Source organism: Pomacea canaliculata, linkage group LG9, assembly GCF_003073045.1.
Source record: "Pomacea canaliculata isolate SZHN2017 linkage group LG9, ASM307304v1, whole genome shotgun sequence".
Taxonomy (NCBI): Eukaryota; Metazoa; Mollusca; class Gastropoda; order Architaenioglossa; family Ampullariidae; genus Pomacea; species Pomacea canaliculata.
The window spans coordinates 5,690,447-5,712,760 of NC_037598.1; the positions used below are offsets into that span (position 1 = coordinate 5,690,447).

The 22,314-nt window shown below is 42.8% G+C and overlaps 1 protein-coding gene across 6 annotated transcripts in view; it reads right to left on the reverse strand.

Annotated features, from left to right (window-relative positions):
* Positions 1-491: 491 nt before the first annotated feature.
* LOC112571517 (prickle planar cell polarity protein 3-B-like) overlaps positions 492-22,314 on the reverse strand; it is a 120,988-nt gene continuing 99,165 nt past the window's right edge. For all 6 annotated transcript variants that reach the window (XM_025250532.1, XM_025250531.1, XM_025250534.1 and 3 more), the window contains 4 exons: positions 17,631-17,882; positions 9,898-10,101; positions 9,415-9,681; positions 492-9,226 (listed from right to left, as the gene is read on the reverse strand). In XM_025250532.1, the coding sequence (XP_025106317.1) occupies positions 8,021-9,226; positions 9,415-9,681; positions 9,898-10,101; positions 17,631-17,882 (1,929 nt within the window). In that variant the 3' untranslated portion in view covers positions 492-8,020. The remainder of the gene's footprint in view (positions 9,227-9,414; positions 9,682-9,897; positions 10,102-17,630; positions 17,883-22,314) is intronic.

Below are 22,314 nucleotides of genomic sequence, written 5' to 3' on the forward strand. Positions count from 1 at the left end.
GTCACTGGCTATTCGTGAAGCCAAAGATTTGGCCTATTTCTAAGCACTAACTTTGTTTCTTTGTTTGTTTGGGGTTTTTTGGTAGGAGGGAGGGTTGTACATCGAAAAAGGTGGGACACAAAGGTATTGTGCACTGTGAGGTGTACGAAAGAAAATACGTTGCTTTCACAAAGCGTTTACTTCCTGTTGGCCTTATTATCTCCTCCTCGTGTTGACAAAGAGGGGCTGACACGTCCCATGAACCTAACGCAGTCCACAACCCAAAAGGGGTCAGTTGAGGAGAAAGAACATCTCGCTTTGCAGAATCCTTTCTTGTACGAGTTACCTTTTCTGATTAACAATTTTGTAATAATAATAATATGTGAAAAAAAAACTGTTGGAAGAACAACAGGGTATTCTGTTCTGTTGATAACACTCATTGTCTCGAAGGCGCGTACAGACACACGTACACACGTATGCACAATCCAACTTAAACACACAAGACTACTTTGTGCCCTTTCGTAATGAGTTTATTTAAGTCTCAGCAGCTCGAACACAATGTCAACACCAACAGAACACAAAAGGGGAGTGCGGACTCACCAGTCCGAGAGAACAAACACGGATTAATACATAATCAGCTCGGTACGGAAACAGTAAAGAAAGGCACGGTGACTCTGACCACAAACTTTATTTTCTAAAAAAAAAAAATTATAAAAAACGGCTTCACAACATGGAGATTGCCTTCTCATCCGCACCCTCTCCTATTCATGTCAAAAAAATTAATAACAAAATTGCTGTTGGAAGATCAAATGTCACATAATCACAATGATGTTTTTCGTGTTTCTTTGGCGTGTCATAAGCCAAAATAATTAATCATTCAGGATAATGACAGTATGTAAATTAGATAAGAACATATTTTTGACAAAGCACATCATTATTATAAAGCACATATGATTCACATATTTGTGGGTATAGAATGGAATACGTGAACATAAACCGGATGCTATATTACTTTTATATTGACATAACCACCTTTGTTCGAACTAGAGGGTGATTAAATATCAAAGAAATGGTCCAGGTTAATAGCACAGAAGTTTCTGCATGTATAATCTAAAATCAGTTTACTTCCCCCATAAAACCCCGAAAACTCGCATCATTACCTGTTCATTAGCAATAACATTTACAAAAATCCTTTTAATAGCTTGTTATCTAAAGAATTTTTTAAAAAGTAAATGGAAACGTAAAAAAATGCAAACGACATAAAATTTAAAAAGTAAATCCAAGCCATTTTAGTACTGAAACAACTTGGCGTGGCAGCCTATCTACTTCCGAGCAAAAGCTTACTGTAGCTCCTGTAAGTGCCGTAGCCATTTCTGTAGCTGCCTCAAACATCTTTGATGAGAGTTGTGCTTGGTGATGCAGTAACAAGACCTCGAAACAACCTTAAATAATCGCACAATAACAATTTCTATGGACTGTGTAGCTTTCCACTTTTTTCACAATGATATTCTGCACTTCGCATGGCTTTCATCTACTAAATTATCGGCCTTGCGACCTTTTCGCACGGACCCTGCGGACGAGAGTGAAGCGAACTCTTAGTCTCCATTCAAGATGGCGATCCCCTTTCTATTTTTGTCTCCTGACTAAATATGGGGTTATATCCATGGGCAATGATAATGCATCCATGGGAAAGATTCTACTGACTTGTGTACGGAATTATCTGGTTAAATTAACCCGAGACAGGCAAAGTAACTCCTGATTCATGAGCCACTAAGTTGGTGAAGTTATCGAACCGACCGGAAGAGCGGGAAATACGGAAAAGGATGCCATTGCGCATACGTTGATTGGTCAAAGGGTACGGGGAAACCCCAGGAAACCTACAACTAGAGAAACATTTAATAAGACGACGTGGAAAGTTGAATGAATGGGAGGAATAGGCCCTTACGGTAACTTACCGGCTGCCTACCCTGAGTCTATCAGCACAGGGTTATAACCAGCGGGTATCCAATTTACCCAGCTTGGGTAAGGTAACAAATGGCATAAACGTGTTTCATTAGCACCTACCCTAGAGTATAGGACCCTATGACCCTATATTTTTTAATACTTCTCAATATATTTGCCAGCTTCACGGAGTGAGGTTTCCCAGTCCAGTTTAGGTCAATCGAGATTCTCTCAATTACGACGAAAGGTAATTTAATAATCGTCTGAGAGGGATGAGCTTTAAAAAAAAACCATTATGGATCTCATTCTTTACTCGTCTTCTCTTCCGACTGTTGGCAGAGCCAGCTATTTTTAGTGTTGTATGTACAGCTTCACAGATGCTCTCCAAACCAGGGTTTTCTGAATTACACCAGCTGCTACCTGACATTCCGGACACCTGCCTGATGTTATTTACCTTCTGTCTGATCATTTGTCGAGTCTGACACATTTATTGCTGACAACAGATCGTTTCTTCTGTCTTCTTGATACATAGGAACCGATTATTACTAATAGTAATGGACGCACACGTTGGAGTTTTGACCTGGTGGCTTGACCTCTTGACCTCGTGTCACAAGTGTGCTGTGGAGTGACATGTTTTCACCCCCACATACCGAAACAGTGAATAGTTTCTCAAAAAAGTGAGAGAATGAATTCAAAAATGAAGAGTATGTATATACCGCTATTCGGTCGCCAGTTTTACAGTAGGGTTGACATGATGATAACAGCAATACATAAATTAACTGGATAATATGTACAGTGTACATGAAGCTGTAATATCTAACATATTATAGCCGTAAGTGTACAATCATTCCACTGCAGGTAAGACCGAGAGATGAATGAATCGGTGACCAAAACAGACCGTTTAACGACATTCAGAACTACACACCACTCTCTCCCTAAACACACATCTGAGAGTGTTGATAATGAAATGAGCGATTGTGAAATGTACTAATATCATCAAGGCTCTCTTTAAACAAGAACTTCATTCTGAAGTCCAGGAATTAAAATAGAAAATTAATTGAACGAGGGCTGATGTAATCAAATTTCAACGAGCACGAATTTTGTCCTTTATGTGAAGTTGAGTTTTGGATACAAATACAAACCTGAATGTTTGCAGGGCGAAATTGTTACCTCATCTTCAAACGCATGCAAATCGAATTTTCTTAGAAACAGAATGTTAAAACCTAGGAATACCCCTGTTGGTATATGAAAATTATCTTCCACATGTTAACTATCCGAGACACCGAATATTGTAAAGTTATTTTACAGCATCTACACCCGCAAGCTCAGTTCACAGCTGATTTCTCGTAACTTTTAACAACAGGTTTCTTCTCACCATGTTTAAGAAAGAAAAACTACGGAGAGAGATGTGTGCTGTGTACATCCGGCAGTTCATTACATTCTAAATAAACTCAAAGTTTGTTTTAATATAGAAGAGAGCAGAGTGAGTAGAATTAACTACCTCAGGATAGGTCACGTGAACACTAATCAAATGCACTGCAGTAAAATGGTTGTTTACAGACTAATACAACAGAGGTGATGGCGATACTGTTTACAAAGACGCCTCTTAAACAACAAAATAATGTTTAAACAACAGCAAATCTGTACAACGGCAGTGAAGTCGTAGTTTACATCCGAGAAGGGAGACCACTGGCTTTTGACACTTACGAAGCAGCGACTTCCGGTGACGGGTAGTACGGAGGTCTTCTCTGTTGAGGGAAATAATGAGAATAGAAATCATAGTTTGCAGGCCAGCACCTCCGACCATGCCAGGGTCTGTATGGCTAGAACCTCTTGTCCTTTCAACCGCATCAACCGTTCGTCTGTTTGGTCAGCTACGACAAAGGTTAAGGTCATTGCTGTCTTCCGGTTAACATTCCTTGGCGCTGCGCATGGGCGTCCTTGTTTAGAGGAAAATTGCAAAAAGAAAACATAATTTGTAGCCCAAGAATTAAACTAAATGATGCCTCACAAAAGCTATCCGTTCTCGGATTTAACATTAACTGTGAACTGAAAATTCTAGTCTCGAGTTGCATATCTTGGGTAATACGAATATATACGGTATAGTTAAAAAACAAAAACAAAACAAAAACAAAAACTGAGCGCAATACTAACTTGCGAAGTCCAAAAACGAAAAGAAATGCTAAAGTTGCGAACAAGTTCAACAGCTCAGTACAGTAGCCGATCGTTATAACCTTTATAAGTAAACATTGTAAGTAAAGGACTCCTTTCATCAAAGCTGAGTCAGTTTGTTTCCTAAAAACTAGCCTAGCTACTTCCAGTTTAGAATACGAAAAGTGGGACAGACGCTGGAATTATTAATGGTTTCATCGGTATTGCTAGGCTCAATGAGAAAATGCAACATAAAGTCATCCAAGAAGAAAATATCAATGAAAGAAATGAAGACATCTTTATTGTTGTAAAGCCATGGTAATTGCAATATTTCAGACATAGATCAGATGAACATGTAAGTGTATTCATAATTTCAGTTTCCATACAATTTTCATAATAGGTGGGGAAAACACAATTTCGTGACTATTCTGATACAATATGCGGTACATGAGAAATATTTCACAGGTTGAGTAAGCAAACACTCTTATCCCTAAAGTCCAAACGCTCTGCTGCTAAATAACATTACTAAACATCCTTGCATTAAAATTGTTAAGATACATTTTTAGGGCAATGAACACTGTTTCAAATGCTCAGCTCAATCAGAAATGATGAATATTTTGGTAACCGACATATCGAGACATGCTCTCATCATAAAAGACGCTGTCAACGTATTTCAAATACTTAATTCAATCAGAAACAATGATTAATACTTTGGTAATTAGCACCACGGGGGATGCTTCCCATAAGGGACATAGGAGGGAACAGAGACTAGAGGATACATGAACGACTTAAGCAAAATTTTCGTTACTAATGTAAGGATGGGTATGTGCTTTCATGAATATCGGGTTTTAACTGATTTCTGCTCGGTCGTTATTACTTTGACTTCCGATAGGAATAAAGGAAATAATAAAAAGAGTTAAAACTTAAAGAGGGTGAGAATTAGTTGTCTGCAGAATAGAGGTAAAGGTCTAGACAAGGACGAACAACGTTCTTGAACCTTCATCCTCCTGCATGCCTCAGGGTAGGTGACGTCATCGATAATGTCACAGACGAGAAGCGCCTGCAACAGTGGTCAAGGTTAGCCACCATACTGACAGCCTGCAATCAGAGAGTGGCAATCCTATTCACTTTCTCAATCAACAATCCACCCAGTGCATTGAAAACGCTAGCGAACCCCTACACCCCACCTGCCACCCAGCACCATCTCATCCTTACTCCTGTGTGTGACGTGGCGGACACGGGTATCTACGGCTCGTCACCGCAGGTGACGCGTCACGCAATGCACCTCGTACTGTTCGGCCTGCGCGAGAGAGCTGGAAGCGGGTAGGTGTAAAGGGGTGGGCGGGGAAGAAGAAAAGAAGAATATTGCTGGAAAATCACGTGATGTTGTATGTGTACGAACACAATGTGTAACGATGATGTAAGTTATTGCACGTCACAATGGACGGGGGAGGGGATGTGACAGAACACATAAGCTGAGTGGTCCAAGGGAGAGGATGTAAAACAGTCCAGCACCAACGTGTCCCCTTCAGGGTCAAGGATTTTGCCAGTTTTCTATCTTCTGTCTTTTTTTTCCCCTCGGCAAGCATCGACTAGAGTAGAATATTCTCTTTCATGCATTCTTCAAGCTAGCGAACCTGATTTATTATTACTAATGTGTTTTTAACACAGTAAGTCACCTAGCGACTACATGTCTATATCATGAGACATTTCGTGTTAACCTCACAAGAATAATGTTCTGTCATCACACTGTCCCTACATAGGAAGGAGACTGCTTAGGATTCCACAACAAAGTGTTAATCGACCAGAAGCAGCTTTGTGTACAGACTAACGGCTGTTCTCGAACACGTGATCCCTTTGGAAAGGAGGATGGTTTTCACATGAGAGCCTAGTTCTTTAAAACTCTTCAAACGCCATATCTAGACTCTAGAGAGCCTTCTCCAACACCAAACCTCTGTCACTACCTCAATATCTGTGTCTAAGACCTTGGCAACATGGCAACGATAGGGCAAATCTGTGACCGTTTGTAGTTAGAAAGTGCGTATACTGGCCACCGCGGTAAAAACATGATACCAGAGAAATCCTGAGTCAACCCTTTCCCTCCAATACCAAAGATCACCTACCCCAAAATAAAAAGGTTATGAACTTCATAGCACGCGCGCCTTTCAGAACGCGAGCAAAAGCATGTACCCGTGTTTACTACATTTGGCTTTAAAGATGGATCGATTCCTTTTGGCAATTTTTTTAAAAGTCACTGATCGCAAACGAGCATAACTCGCGTTTACTTCCTCGGGGGGCGCCACCTCGAACACGCCACACAAACTACTGGTCCTTCGGGGGCAACAACTCTACTGAAACACTAACACGCCGCACGAACTACTTGTCATTCCGTTGAGACGCCAGAAAACATTAACTCGGGTAGGCGGGTAGATTTTGCACTCAAGACGGCTTGTCGAAATTATACGAGCGACCTCTGACCCCTAGGTCCCGTTTAATAGAAAAAAAATTATGATGTTCACTTTTCCGCTGCATCGAGGATTCTTTTTTAGCTTTACCGAGACATTAGAGACGCTAAGAAATATTTTACACCTTACTCAGGGTAAAAACAAAACCGAACAAAATCCGGAAGCACACAAAGTCAGCAATGTAAATAAGATGTTAACATTGTAAACAAGACGTCAACACTGTAAATTCCATGGTCTCAGCAGTCACTCCAGATTAACAGAAAGATGCATAGATAAATTTGACAATGAACTTTCCAGGCAGCAATATCACATCAGTAACAAAAAAAGTAAGGAAGGGCACACCCCTCTTCTTGCTTTCTGTATACAAACACATGAACACGCGCGCACATACACACACACACGCACGCGCGCCGAACATTCGCCAAAAGCCATTCTCCAAGTCGCTGAGGACGATACCTGGGTGTCCTCCTGTCAGGTACATGATTTGTTCACAGTTCAGACATCAGCCTAGCTATTCAACGACGGTCTCCACTTACTATGAAAGCATCACGTGACCACACTAAACGTCTGCTTGCATCTCCACACGGGGAACAACCCACCAAGGCCCCCAAAGAAGCCGTACCAAGGTCCATGTGTCGATGTCTCTGTTGAAAACGAAGCCAAGATTCGCCTTCTCTACAAAACAGGGGAAGCCACACTGCCGATCACTAACATCCCCCTCCCCACGACCATTGTCCCCACCCCCACTCAATCTCCTCCTAACATTTCCTCAGTCACCACACGCTGACTGGCCTGGTCACAGTTCAGTGGAAGCCGTTAACCGCAATGATTACTAAACAGGTGGGAGTCGTCGGTATGTCAATAAATTCTCACTGAAACTGTTCATTTGTTTGTTTTCGTTAAAAATGTTCGTATTATTATGTACTGCCTTGATATTATGCTGACTGTAAGCAGTGCTCGTATTACTGGTTTTCGTTTTAGTTATTCCTTCTGCTGACTTAGTTCCATTTGTAAGATGTGGCGAGAATTTCACGAAGTGTTCACAGCAAATAAAACATGACAGTTGAAAACAGGTCTCGGGCAAGTGAACAAAACAACACAACCCTTTAGAACCACACGAAAGCTGTTGGGTTCGATGCTACGATTTTGTTCGATTTTGACGACCGTTTCTTGCAAGGCAGTCACTCCGATGGTTCTCGGGAACTCTTCTGGTCGAAACACTCTGCAGCGGACATGACGAGCATCGTCCTTCACGAGAAGTGCACGTGCACGCCAACTTCCAGCAAATCGTTGGTCTCAGAAGTGGTAGTGGCATCCAGTCGCTATTCTTTTAAATGCCGGTGCCTTATAGACACACATACACCGATGGTTTCCGATGGGGTACCAAAGAGAGTCTTTAGTCGTCCGAGTTGCCCCGCGCCGTCCAGGACCGGAAGTAAGTGAGCGCGCCGCCGACCAGGACCAGAAGTACGGAAGCCGCCGCACTACGACAACACACACTGCTTGTTCTTCTTGTGGCGCCGGCCGCGGGTGGGCAGTGTCTGGACCCGGGTGGTCGTGCCCCCGATACCCATATCGTCGACATAGGAGATCTTGGTTCCGGGTGGGCGCGGCCAGTCGTACAGGTAGCCCCAGTCGTCTGAGTCGCTGGAGCTCGAGCAGGTGCTGCAGCGGTCGTCGTAGTGAGCGTAGGGGAACTGCCCAATCCCTACACCCTCTCCCGCCTCCCCACCACCGCTCTCCCGGCGTGGGGGATGGTGGTGGTGTCTGCGGGGGCCTCCCATTCCTCCTGGACGCCCCTCAAAGCTCTGAGAGCGAGGGTAGCTGTTGGGTTGCTGGGCGCCGCGCAAGAGGTGATGCTGCGGGGGTCGCGAGATGGGGTTCATCTTGGTGTCGTCGGGTAGGGCCAGAGCTGCGGCCGGCAGGCGCTGGGTAGGGCCCGCCAGGCGCTGCTCCACCCCTAACCCAGGTAGCTCCGGGAAAGAGCGCACAGCAGCTGGGCGAGCTTGGCAATACAGCGGAACCCGCTCGCCGTAGAAATGGGGTTCCGTGCCTGGCGGGAAGTGAACTCCAGTAACCCCCGCAGGAGGACAGGGGCTGACCCCGGGGGAGGACAGGGGCAGGCCGTGCGTGATGCTGACAGATGCGTAATGGACGCTGATGTTCCGCTCGGACCCGGAGCGGCTTCTGGACCGCGAGCTGAGGCCGCTGTGCTTGTCGGAGCTCGGCGTGTCTGGCACGGTGGAGAGGTCCGGCATGGAGAACTGCGACAGGCGATGGCGAGTGCGCGCCTCTTGCGTCACGGGCGGCAAGGCGTCCACCAGACCGTCCAGGTTCAGCTGGTACAAGGTGCCGGGCTCCTGATAGTCACCTCCCCCTAGCTGTCCCTCGTACATGCCAGACGCATACACCTCGGAGTTGCTGGACGTGGCGTAACCCTGGTCGCGGTCCGATGACGGCAGGGAGTCCGGCAGCGTGTAGTGCTGCCGCAGCACCTGGTGGATGTCAGCGCGGCCCTCCTGCAGCACGTGCGAGACGGGCGAGCTCACGCGAACGGTGGCCTGCAAATCTTGCAGATAGTCCTCGGCTCGTCGAGGGGTTTGAGTCTGCATGGAGCCCGCGCGGCTACAAGCGGCGGAGCAGTAGATGACGCCTCGCTTCGGGAGGAAGGGCTGTCCCAGCAGGCATTTCTGTTGACAACAAAGACACAGTGAAGGCAAATGTTTGGCTGCTAGCTCAAAGAAGACATTAAGGAAACTTAGATAAGAAATAACAGAACGGAAAATGTGTTTTTTTGCAATCGTCATTATCAATCAGTTTTTATTATTGTTATCTTTTGCCGTAAACAACATATACAGACATCGTACATGTATTTTACCTGACAGGTGTGGCATTTAAAGCAGGCTGGTGTAGCATGCCAATGTTGCCCCTCATGAGTCATCTGCCCTTGGTCAACACCGATGTGCTCTCCACAGGTGTCGCAGAACTCGGCAAACATGTGCTCGAAGCAGCCACAGCAGTATGGCCGGCCATCACGCATGATGTAGCGTTGTCCTCCCAGCTGCTGGTCGCACTCCATGCAGCAGAAGTGTTGCATGTGCCAGCTGGCACCCTCGGCCTCGGTGCACTCGTCCGCGAAGATGATCTGACAAAATAAAATGGCCGTCTGTTGGTGATTGCTAACTAACGAGCACGTGCGTCCCGGCGGGCAGCGACAGAACTTTTGTTTGCAATTGTTTAATGGACGATAAAATATTCAGTAGTAAACTAAGTATGAAGTTATGAAGAAAGGAACGAACAATGGACAGAATGAAAGAAAGTCAGAAAAAAAGAGGGAAGAGAGGGGCTGAGCACTACTCACTTCGTCGCAGGCTGCGCAGCGCGGCTTGAGCAGCTCGGCGTGGTGGCGGCCGCAGTACAGCAAGCTGTCTCGGCAGAAGTAGACGAGGTCGACCAGCAGCTCGCCGCACGTGCTACACACGAAGCAGGCGGGGTGCCAGCATTTGTCGGCCCCGGCCCTGGAGGCGAACACCGCCATCTCTCCGCCTGCAATCCCATTTCCGCACTGCAAGGGGGAAGGCACTCCATTAGCCAAGCGCCATTTTATTCCAGTTTTAAGGACCGTTAATGTTACAGGAAGACATACGGGCGCATAGTAATAATAAAATGAAAACCCTCCGCCAGGTACTCCACTGTCGTATGGCTAACTGAGCTATTTCTTCTTTCTCGTCGTGAAGACATTTCAATGCTCCGGATCAATTATCCTCCCATTTCGAAAGGGAGACTGGGGAAAGATGGCGAACATTTTAATGTGGAGTCACGTATCTTCAAAGATTATAGGTGTTCTCTTACTAAAAGCTCCGTATTACTGGAAATGTCTTTCGATTCCGGTTCTTTGATATCACAATAGTATTTGGGGCACTTCCGCTTTCTAGAAGACAATCGCACAGCACTATGGGATGGAAAACCCGTGGAAGGACATCTTAATAAACAGGGCGTGTGAGATTTTCATGATATTGTGAGTTAATCCGATTTGAAACATCCAATCATTTCCAAACACGATGTGAAACGTTTGCACCTACACTAGGCAAGTACGCAAGGTAACAATTTTTTTTTCACCTACATGCACCCCAACAACAGCCTTACAGGTGAGATTAGGGGTAACTTTTTTTATATTCCAGTTGAATGAACCTGGAATTTCCAGCACATCACAGATCCACTACAGGGTGAGCTGTGTTCATGGAGGTGACACCGTGTTTTAGAGCTCCCGTGAAAATTTTCTGATTTATGGAAATTTACTGTTGTCTTGGCTTAATTGTGCTGTGTATTTACATCTTCTGAGAGGGTTTGCTGTTTACTGTATTGATTCACTGGATATATGCTTTTTTTTATGTGTTTGTGTGGAATTGACTTGGATTATTCGACTTTTTCTTCTGTCGCATTGCCTCTGTGCTTCACAAGGCTGTGTTGATCTCCTTGCTCAGTGTTGGTGACGTGTTTATCTGCTATGTCTTTCCGAGGCAAGGCGAAGAAGAGCTTGTTTTCGTCGCCCTGTTCAGAAGAAGAAGAAACTTCAAAGAAACTGAAACTTAAACCTGTGACACCATCACCATCTTCATTATCATTATCGTCTGTTACACCACCCTCTGTGCGTGTTGACAGTATGTCTTCAGCCTGTCCATCAACGCTACAAGCTACAGAGCACTTTGGTGTTGATCCTTCATCATTTCAGGACAAAATCCTTTCAAAGGTGAATGAAGCGCTATCGATTTTTAAACCTGTGAGCGGCGATGAAAGCGACCAAATCGGAAAAATGATCCCTATACTTGCGACAGCTTTGTCTGTGGTAGTAGGGGAGGTAATCAAAGGTGTGACAGCTGAGTTGGATAGTCGCCTTCACAGAGTCGCCTTGTTGCAGACCCAACAGCAGCCAGCAACTGAAAAATTGTTGGCTGCTGTACGGTCACTTACTTACGAAAATGACAGACTGCACCAGTACAGCCGTCGAGAGTCTGTGAGAGTTTTTGGTATCCCACAGGATGCGGGAGAGACAGCGGAAGAGGTGGAGCGAAAAGCAATCAAAGTTTTCAACGATGCCGGAGTAGTTGTGTCTGTTGCCGACATAGCTGTGGCTCATCGCGCTGGGAAGATGGCTAGAGGAACTCGACCGGTGTTGGTCAAGTTTGTTTCCAGGCGAAAACGAAACGAAATCATGGCAAAGAAAAAGAACCTAAAAGGTAAACCCGGCTATGAGCAAACTTTCATTAATGATGATATCACCCCTCTACGTGCCCGACTTCTTGGGCAAGTCAAGAGACTGGGCTACATGGCATGGACTGTGGACGGAAAGATTATGTGTACGAAGAAATCCCCTCCAGGACTGCCCCCAGAAGATCGCCCAAAGCCAATAGTAATAGAGACACCAGACGATCTCTTTAAGCTTGGAGTGAAAGTCATCGACTATGCGTCTCTCGGCCTGGGGTATCTATCCGAAGAGGGTGCTTCTTGTGGATGTGAGGATGAAACCCCTATGATAAGCCAACAGGCATAGGCTGGCCCAAGGGGGCATAACTCTGTGCTTCCTCGACCAGCTACCCAACAATGTCATGAACACTTGCGACTGCCCGATACAGATCAGGACTTTTCAATACTTTATGCTAATTCGCCCAAACACACTAGTATGACTAGTATGACTAGCTATGAATCTCCTGCCAGGTTAAAAGATGATGACTGTAGCAGCACGAAACTGGCAAGTATGCACCTACGCTTCTTATCTCTGAATGTTTGTGGGTTCACCGCAAAGAAAAAGTTTCCGGAATTATATGATGTAATTTCTAAAATAGACATTGCTTGTCTTCTAGAAACCAAACTAGACGACTTTGATCAGGTCGACCTGGCTGGTTTTACATGTTTCATGAAAAACAGAAGAGGTTTTAGATACAGATCGGGAGGTGTAGCATTACTTGTTCGTAACGAGTTGTTGAGACACATTAAGATTGTTGAGAACGTTGACTTTACCAGTAGAATAGATGCTAACCTTCTGAAGTATTATCGTCTTGTCCAGCACCCAGTTGCAGACAACGGCTTGTTTTTTGAAATAAGTGTTCCATGTAAAGAGAAATCTCAAACTCTTGTTGGTGCTGCAGTGTATGTGCCACCTGAAAACTCAGTTTATACTAACAGACTAGCTTTTCAAGAAATAGAAGAGACTTTAGCTAATTGGGACAGTGAATATGTATTACTATTTGGAGATTTCAATGCTAGGACAGGAACAATTCCAGATTTTATTAACTCTGATGATAATGGTGTTGATGACAATGCACTTACTGCTACAACCACTGATCTGATGGAAACTTTTGGTATAAATAAATCAAGGTACTCTAGGGACAAGGGTGTAAACAATTTTGGACATTCTTTGCTTGAACTTTGTATAAGTCAAGGCTTATTGATTGTAAACGGCAGGGCCGGAAAGGATGATAACGTAGGCAATTTTACATGTAAAGGGCTGAGTGTAGTTGATTATGCAATTGCCTCCCCTTATATTTTTCCATATTTAGCAGAGTTTTCTATTGGTGAATTTAATGGGTGTATTTCTGATGTTCATAGCCCTCTCTACCTGACATTAATTTTTGATATCAATCATCACAATGTTGAGAATATTAAGTATAAACCAAACGACCAGAAAAGCATACCATGTGGTTCAAGTAGACCAGTCTGGAGGCAGGAACTTTCTCCAATGTTTTTAATAGTATCAACGAGGAACATGTCTGTGAGTTAGCTGTCTTATTAAATAAACTATTGGAAATGTCCATGATGTTACAGAGGATAATGTAAATGAAGTGTCTGAAAACTAACTGATATCATTTTGTCCGCTGCAGAAATGTCTTGTATGATAAATACTCATCAGCATAAGAAGAAATCTATTAAAGTTAATAATAAAGGGCAACTACCCTGGTTTGATAATGAATGTAGACAAAAACGTAAAGAGCTCCGGAAAGCCAAGCGAACTAATTATAACATTAAACAAGCTTTTAAAAACTATAAATTTACTTTAAGAAAGAAGTACGAAAAATACAGAAGCCATTTACACAAGAAGCTACGAACTATGCGATGCAAAAACCCAAAGTCATTTTGGAAGCTTCTTAACTCGTCTGGTACAAATAGGAATATAGTGGACAATATACCATCCCACGAGGAATTTGTGTGCCATTTTGAAAAACTAGGAAACATTCCTGATGAGGATATCCTACCTGATACATGCCCCTTTGATATAAATGATGATTTAATTATTAATGACTCATTGGATAAAGAGATATCTACTGACGAGGTACAATCAGGTATTGGTAGGTTAAAAAACAATAAGGCTTGTGGAGTTGATATGATTTTAAATGAATTTCTCAAAGCCTCTTCTCCAAAATTAGTAAGCATATTAACATCATTGTTCAATCTTGTTCTACAGTCTGGTAAGGTTCCAGAAGCTTGGTCTATTGGAATAATCTGCCCGCTGTATAAGGGTAAAGGTGACACTTTAAATGTTGATAATTATAGAGGAATAACCATATTGAGCTGCATTGGAAAGTTATTTACCAGTATCATTAACGCAAGGTTATACACCTTTTTGGAAGTCAACAATCTACTAGGACAAGAACAGGCAGGCTTCAGAAAAAATAACTCCACTGTCGACCATATTTTTGCTTTACATTGCTTAATTGATATTTATCTAAAGTGTAAGAAAAGACTGCTATGCACTTTCATTGATTACAGGAAGGCCTTTGACAATGTACAAAGGCACATACTGTGGGAAAAATTGATTAGCCATGGCATAGGAGGGAAAGTGTTAAACATAATAAAAGATATTTACCATAAGGCAAAGTCCTGTGTTAAAACACAGTATGGACTATCCTCTTTCTTCACCTGTAATGTTGGAGTACGGCAGGGAGAAAACCTGTCGCCTGTACTTTTCTCACTGTTTTTAAATGACTTAAAAGAATTTCTTTCTCAGTATGTTGATGGTCTGGTATTACCTCACACCCTAGCTAATGAACATGATCTTTGCAATGCTGGTCATTATCTGTATTTATTCCTGCTTTTGTATGCTGATGATACTGTTATACTTGCTGAAACTGCCAGCGATATGCAGAAAGCATTAGATGCTTTAAATGTTTACTGCAAAAAATATGGCCTTCAACTAAATACTGAAAAAACACAAACTATGATCTTCTCACGTGGAAAGATTAGAAAAGTTCCACATCTTTCCTTCAATGGAAAAACAATTGAAGTGGTATGGGAGTATAAGTACCTAGGAACAGTTTTTAATTATAATAACAAATTTAATAAAGCTATAAAATTACAGTGTGTACTGGCAAACAAAGCTATGTTTTCATTGATTAAGAAATGTAGAAAATTAGACTTGCCTTTAGACACTCAAATTAACCTATTTGACAGTTGTATAAAACCTATCTTGTTGTATGGAAGTGAAATTTGGGCTTTTGAATCTCTTGATATGTGTGATAGGATGCAACTGAGATTTTTGAAAATGTTATTAAATGTGAAAACTAGCACGCCAACATGTATGGTGTTGGGTGAACTGGGCACTTTTCCTGTGTCAATTTTTGCAAAATGCAGGTTACTGTGTTTTTGGTATAGATTATACATGGAACATAACTCTGGAACCCCTAAACTATCTGTTCTCTTGTTTCATCTGTGCAATTCTCTAGCTGATAGCCCACTATGTAAACCTTCCTGGGTTAGCTATGTACGTTCATTATTAGATTCCTTAGGTTTTTCCACTTTTTGGAAATTTGGCTGTAGTTTTTCTCCCTGTAATTTTAAAAACATTGTAATGCAACGTCTAAAGGATCAATTTATTCAAAAATGGAAACAAGAAATATATACAAATGAGATTTGCACCGCTTACAGAATGTTTAAAGAATATTTCATTTTCGAGAACTATTTAATAGACTTGCCACCAGCTCTGAGACTAAACTTAATAAAATTTAGACTAAGCTGTCATAAACTCCCTATTCAGCAATTAAGATATAGCGGTATACCGAGATATTTAAGAACATGTCCACTGTGTAATCTAGACGAGGTAGGCGATGAATTTCATTATTTGTTTGCGTGTACCCACCATTTCTTGGTTGCCTCGCGGAGAACGCTACTTCCGGTGTGTTTTGCATGTCATGTGGTGAATTTGGGTTTCAGCAGCTGATGAGTGTTGGTTCCAGGCGTGTGCTTGTGGACTTGAGCAAATTTGTTAAAAGGGTGTTTTCATTGTTTGGATGATCTGTATGTATTTATACGTGGTGCCATGTGACTATTTACATGTGTTTGCTATGTTGTTGTCACCTGTAGTGAGTTTGTTGCTGCGATGGAGTTGTCATTGTGTTTTTTGTGATTGTGAGGTTATGGCTAAAAATGCCCCTGGGCTTATAGCCATTAAATAAAAATGTTCAAAAAAAAAAAAAAAATGAACCCACATGCTTAAATTCAAATTACGACCTTTTTTTTTTAAAGAACTGTTTTCATGCAACGGCTATAAAACACCTTATCACTTTTTCTTTTTACATTTGTGTGGAATTTATCCGCAAACATAAACAATCAGGACTTCAACCCGCAAACAGATTAAAAACAGAGACGATAAGTCAGCTCACTTCCTTAAGATGTGAAAGGAGCCCGATACAAATTTTCTAATTTTCGGTCTTGTGAAGACAGAAGTGTGTAAATAATTTAGATATTATTCTATTCTTTCACTTCCCAATATAAAGCGATGTAAAAATAAAACATCTCTGATAGCCACCTTGAGTTTACTTGACTAATAGACAATATCTAGCAAAAGCAGGGTTGGTTGTGACAACGGTGGTTGGAAAATCAGAGGAATTATTTTTACAAGGGTTACTGCAAAGAATGAGTTTGAAAAAAAACTGTAAGACTTCAAAAGATTGAAACATCATTGCACAGAAGGAATTTGTACAAATGTTGTCGCTGTTCACACTAGGCACTCGATTGTTAATGTCTCATCAAGACAGCTGCAAGGTGACACCACAAGGACTGGGCGCCCCCTGTGTGCGCAGGCGCTGTAACAGCCACCGGAAATGACGATGATAGAAGAGTCTCCATTGGAGCGTGCGTCAACACCATCATGGCGCCCAGACCACCGAGACTTGTCGATAATCTATTTCCATTTTCTTCCCTCGACAAAGGTCTACTGTCTCCCTTTCATCCCCCTCGTCGCTAATGTCTTCAGTTGTCCTGAGCATCCGTACTCACATCAAACAGCCTGCTGCTGGCCCGCAGTTCTCACTGGAGGAACTCTAGACAAACATTAGTTCCAGAACATTCGCGACTCCAAGATTCCTTCATCTCATGTTATGCCCGCCCGCCCACCAGCTGAGAAGTGCGCTTGTCATCCATTTGAAATAAAATACCACAATTCTATACAATACCCTAGGGGAAAAGCTACTCAGGGTGAAAAAATCCACTCTGGCATTGCTCAAGGCAGTTTGCTGTTAATATTCCTGTTTCTCTGTAAGTCTGCGTGAAATTGTGCCTGACACACGGAAAAATAAACTTTCCATTGGGCGACATGGGTGTCAAGTTATTGTTCTGCGGCAAACTAAAGCCAGTTAAACCGAAACCTGTTAGACAAGTGTTGTGAAACTTAGTAACAATAATTGGGTAGACAGGAAAAAAAATAGGTAGGAACTGGGGTATCAGTTGCCGTTTGTTGAGTCTCCTGTCGGCACGCAAGGCATTTAAATACAGCAGGAGGATTTAATAACCGAGTGGTAGGGTGGGGTGCTATTGAGAGGGATGTAGACTTGAACAATAACTTTTTTTATCTGTGATTCTGATACTGCCAAGACACATGGGTTTGTTGTTGTTGACAAAGGCGTGGGTGCATCATGGTATGAAGTATGGAATAAGGCTGAGACAGGAACTCTTGCTACCCGCTGCAATACAGTTAGACGAGTTCCTGTATTACACAGTATTTGAAATGTGGTGGATGATAGGAGACCAGATGCTACAAAGACTGGTGATGGGAAAACCGAAAAGTGAGGGTTAGGGAATGCCGAGACCTGGCCACACACTGACCTTAGCACACACAGTCGCCGTGGAGGTGGGGGGTAAGGGCTTCACACCCCCTCTCCCCAGCGCCTCGTGCTTCCGCTGGGCACTGAACATGCGCAGTTCGTGCTTCTCCAGGTCGGACAGCCCGTGACAGTAGCGCACCTCGTTGTCATGTGGCGGCAGCTGCTGCAGAAGTTGTCGCACGCGGTACTTCTCGCCGGCGCTGTTGAGGTGAGGCACCTTGTCCTCCGGCAGGCAGCTGAAGTAGCGGTGCACCTGGAAACATGGAAACACAACGCATGAGAAAAACATTTTGGTCACTCCCATGTGGTCTGGAACAGCTGGGGAGTCAGCTGACTATTCCAACCAATAAATGTATCTAGCATATAAAGTATAATTAGTGTATACAAAAATATTTGTAAAAGTAAAAAAAAACAATTAATAAAGGTAAACAAAATTTAAATGTTAAGTAAAAAAGCAACAAACGATCGAACAGCAAAAAAAACAAAAAAAAAACAAAAAAAAAAAAAACAAAACAAAACAAAAAACAAAGAAAAAACCCAACAAAACAAGATACGAAGAGTGGAAATAAAAATATAAAGCCAAAGTATAAAGGCAAAAAAAAAAAAAAAAAAATTCAAACGTTAAGTGCTAAAACAAACAATCGAACATAAAAAACTTAAATAACCAAAACAAGCCGTGAAAAGCAGGAATAAAAAGTGCACGAAACTTGCGATAGCACCGAGAGGTAATCTCTCGCAATGTACAAACACTTCCCTTGCGGTAAACACAGCAGGCAAAACACTGAGACAAATACAAACTTGAAAAATAAAAAAAAAAGCCTGACACGCTCGGCACCAGACACTGGCATTATCTGTATGCACGGCGCGCGAGGACGGTAGATGAAAACGAGGGTTTAGCGAGAAAACAGGAGACAAAAAAAAGAGCAACTGACTTTTAAGTGAGCGATCTCACCCTCGTGCAAGACTTGAAATGAACAAAGCATGACGAGAGCTGCTGTTGTATACATCACACATACACGATCGTATCAGTATGTAAAATACCAATGGACAACTACATCACACCTAACGGGTCTGATAGAAGATTTCAAAGTCATTACAAACACTACATTTCCCAATGTTTTGGTAGCTCACGGATGTTTTCACGGTCGCTAAACAGAAATGGCCACATCACTGCTACCCTCACTTCCTACCCTGATTACAGTAGTCTCATCCTGTCAAACCCCGTTACCAAGGACGGGATGGTGAGAGTGACAAGGGGTGAAGGGATGAAACAGAGAGGGGGAAAAGAAAGAAAAGATCTCATCACGACCAAAGTGTCAGGGGCTGGGGGTAGGGTTAGCTGAAAACTGATCAACGGAATGGTGGGAGGGGCGACCAGGAAATGTGCACTCAGCTGTTCTTCACTGTCGCCTTTGTAACGCGAGCTGCTCGCATTGTACCCACCTTCTCGAGTGAACTTTTCTGTCTTTGTCAATCACGCACTCCCACCCGTAACTACGCACCCCTTGCATCTAGCACGCGCACTCGTCAGCACAAGAACGCGCTCTCTCTCACACACGCACGCTCAACACTTTGTGCAGGTGCCGATGACAGCGAGGAAAGGAATATGCAGGGAAGAAATAAAGATGCGAAAGAAAGACCGAGAAAACGGAGATAGAAAGTGTGACTAAATGAAGTGATGGGGTAGACAGTGAGACAAAGGGAAGAGAGAGAGAGAGAAGAAAACGAAAAAAAAAAAAAAAAGAAGCCGATGAAACGAAGGAAAGAAAAGCCGAAGTGCAAAGATTGAGAGGACAGAGAAGGATGGAAGAAGACAAGGGTAGAGGTTTATACGCCAGGCAAAAGGCAGAACGGGTTGGGGGCATTGCTGGCGTTCCTCGTGCCCCGCCATACATCACGTGTCGACGGAGCTGGTTCCCTCATCAACTCATTTGTGTCGTCGCGAGCTCCGCGCGGTGCGGAAACAAAGTGCATTTCTCTTGATGCTGTGCGCGAGTGTTATGACAACTGCAGCCGTCTGAACACATCTTGGGGCAGCATCACACTATTCCCACGAACAGCAACTCCGCCAGCAACCTTCAAAATCATCATCATTATCATCATCGCCATCGTCATCATCGTCGAGATAATTATATATATATTATTTGCTTCCTGGCATGTTGATTTATTTACTTGCGGATATTTGTTCCAACGGAATCTCTAGAACTTCCGGTTAATATCATCTTTATTTGTCATCCACAGCCTAAGAATATTGCTATTACTTTATCTTCTTTCGGTGATGTTGTGGGAAATACAATATACATCAGCGTCCAATTAAACCAGTGGCCATCGTTAAATAGCAAAATTACCAAGAAAATAGTACAGACGACGAAGAACCTTTAACAAAACCGCTCTATCAAAGATAACGGTTATTATTTACTTTTTTTTTTGCTGTTGTTGTTATTCCAAACAATTGGAGGAGAAACGTTTTATGTCACATTAGGGAATATTTGGGAGCATTTTTCATATGGATTGTTCTTCACCCACTTCAATGCACCTCTTCCAGATTAGAAACTGACCCATTATTGTGCGCTGATTGGTTCTTTCAAGTATGCATGCACAACAGATCAACTCGTATTTACCTTATCAGGATCGAAAGATTACTTCTTGACATTAAATGCGGTGCTTGAATATTTTTTTGTTTTTGTTTTGATATTGCAGGAGGTAGAGAGGTGCGAAAAGCTTTTAACTCTACATGCTTGGGAGAGAAGAAAAGCAATATGGTTTGTTGTATATTACTCTTTATGGCAATGCGGATGTGTGATAAGAACTACTTCAGAACTGTTCTACAAAGAAAAAAAAAAGAAAGGTTAAGAAAAATAGTTTCAATCTCACTTTCAACAGAAAAAAGCAAGCACCAATCATAACGCAGGGCTGATACAGTCTCTCTCGCCAAAGACCAATTGACATCGAAGTCATTTGCTGCGTGCTAACCTCTCAACAACCGGAAATGACTCGCACCAAGAAGCTAGCGGCTAAACGAGAGGAGTGCATGACTCTTGTGATTGGCAAGCCTAGCCCCGCTACAGGCGCATTACGCGCCACCTAGGGGCCAGATTATCCACGCCGCGGGAGTGGCTATAACCTGGATTAGTGCAGGTAAGGGGCTGGTGATAAGCTCCACCTGTGGGCCATCGGGGCAGCCGTGGAGTCGGTGCCTGCGGTGAGAGACCTTTCATGTGGTGGTCACACACAGACATTTTCAAATTCGATAAGAAATGTGTCGCCCACGAGAAGGTGGCTTTTCTTTTTTGAGGAAAGAGCCAAGCATTGCACTGTCAACGGCTAACAAACAAAAATCCCGCGAAAAAATAATCTGAAAGCCTCGGCATCTCCTTCAACCCATGTTGCTCCATCAGCGCCAAGCAGTCGGAGGGAAGCCATCTCACAGCGGAAGTCATTTTCCAAAGGAACTCTTGTATTGAATGACCGAAAGCCATGAAGACACTTTTTTCAAAATACATCAAAAAGGTTTTCTTTCAGCGAAAGTGGTTGAGAAACTGGTCTGTATTCTACCCCTAAGATAAGGCAAAAAAGTTATGTGCACGTGCAAGATGTAATTTGTTATCGAAGTAGGGCGTAGGTCGGCTTGTCTTTGAACAAGAAATAGCTTCATTCAAAGTAACGATTAAGCAAACATTTGGTGCAAAAAAGGAAGACAACCCAAATAAATCGGCTAGGTAAATGAGTGATTGTAGGCGGATAATGGTGAGCAGCTCGGTAGGTAGAGCGAAGAAAGAAAAGGAACAGGAAGTTGGCTTTTGCGCACGCGCGTGAAAGAGAGAGAGAGAGAGAGATACTGCACAGTATATATATTTTTTTTTTTTAGTTCTTGCAGCATGTTCGAAATCCATATTATTGGATATTTGTCGTCTCAGGATGCTGCTGTAGAATTTTTTTTTTAACTTGTCTCAAAACACCAGCGTACTGACTGTGTAGTAATTATAATACAATAATAAATAAATCTGAGGGACTTCATTTAAATAATTGGAAAATATGCATCTTTAAGGCCCCATACAAATAAAATGTAAGCTTTCGTGATGACAAGTTAGCACTAACCTTATTAACAACAAATACTCCACAGAAATGCATTGCACAACACATACAAGGTTCAAACATAAAATCAGGGGTTTGCTAAACATCAATGATAAAAATGCGCCACCTGGGAAATTATTCCCTTTGATTTTTCTACCCAAGTCACTCTTAAAGCAGGTATGGTCGTACAAAGGGGGAAGAAGGCCGGTATGGGGTGGCAGGGGTCACGCATTTGCAGACATGCGCAAGATTAAACATTTTCCCGAAACAGTTGTAAAACGGAAGAGCGATAAAGACGAAGCCAGATGAAATTCATAAATATAGACAAAAAGATCGGTTGTCGAGATTGCCAGCGAGCAATACAGTTTTAATACAGACATAATCTCGCTAACACTCGTCCTCGTGAGACTTGTGGGCCAATAAGAAACTGTCTACTTTCCCGGTTCGCCCTCCATGAACGGGTTTCTCGCCGCTCTGCGAGTTCCTCCAGCCATTGCCAAGTGAGCTTAATCAAATCAGACCTGTTGCCAAAAACGAATATCCTACATTCTTAAACCTTCTGGGAATGGAATCCCTTAGCAATCTCATTGCAAGAACAATCAAACGATATA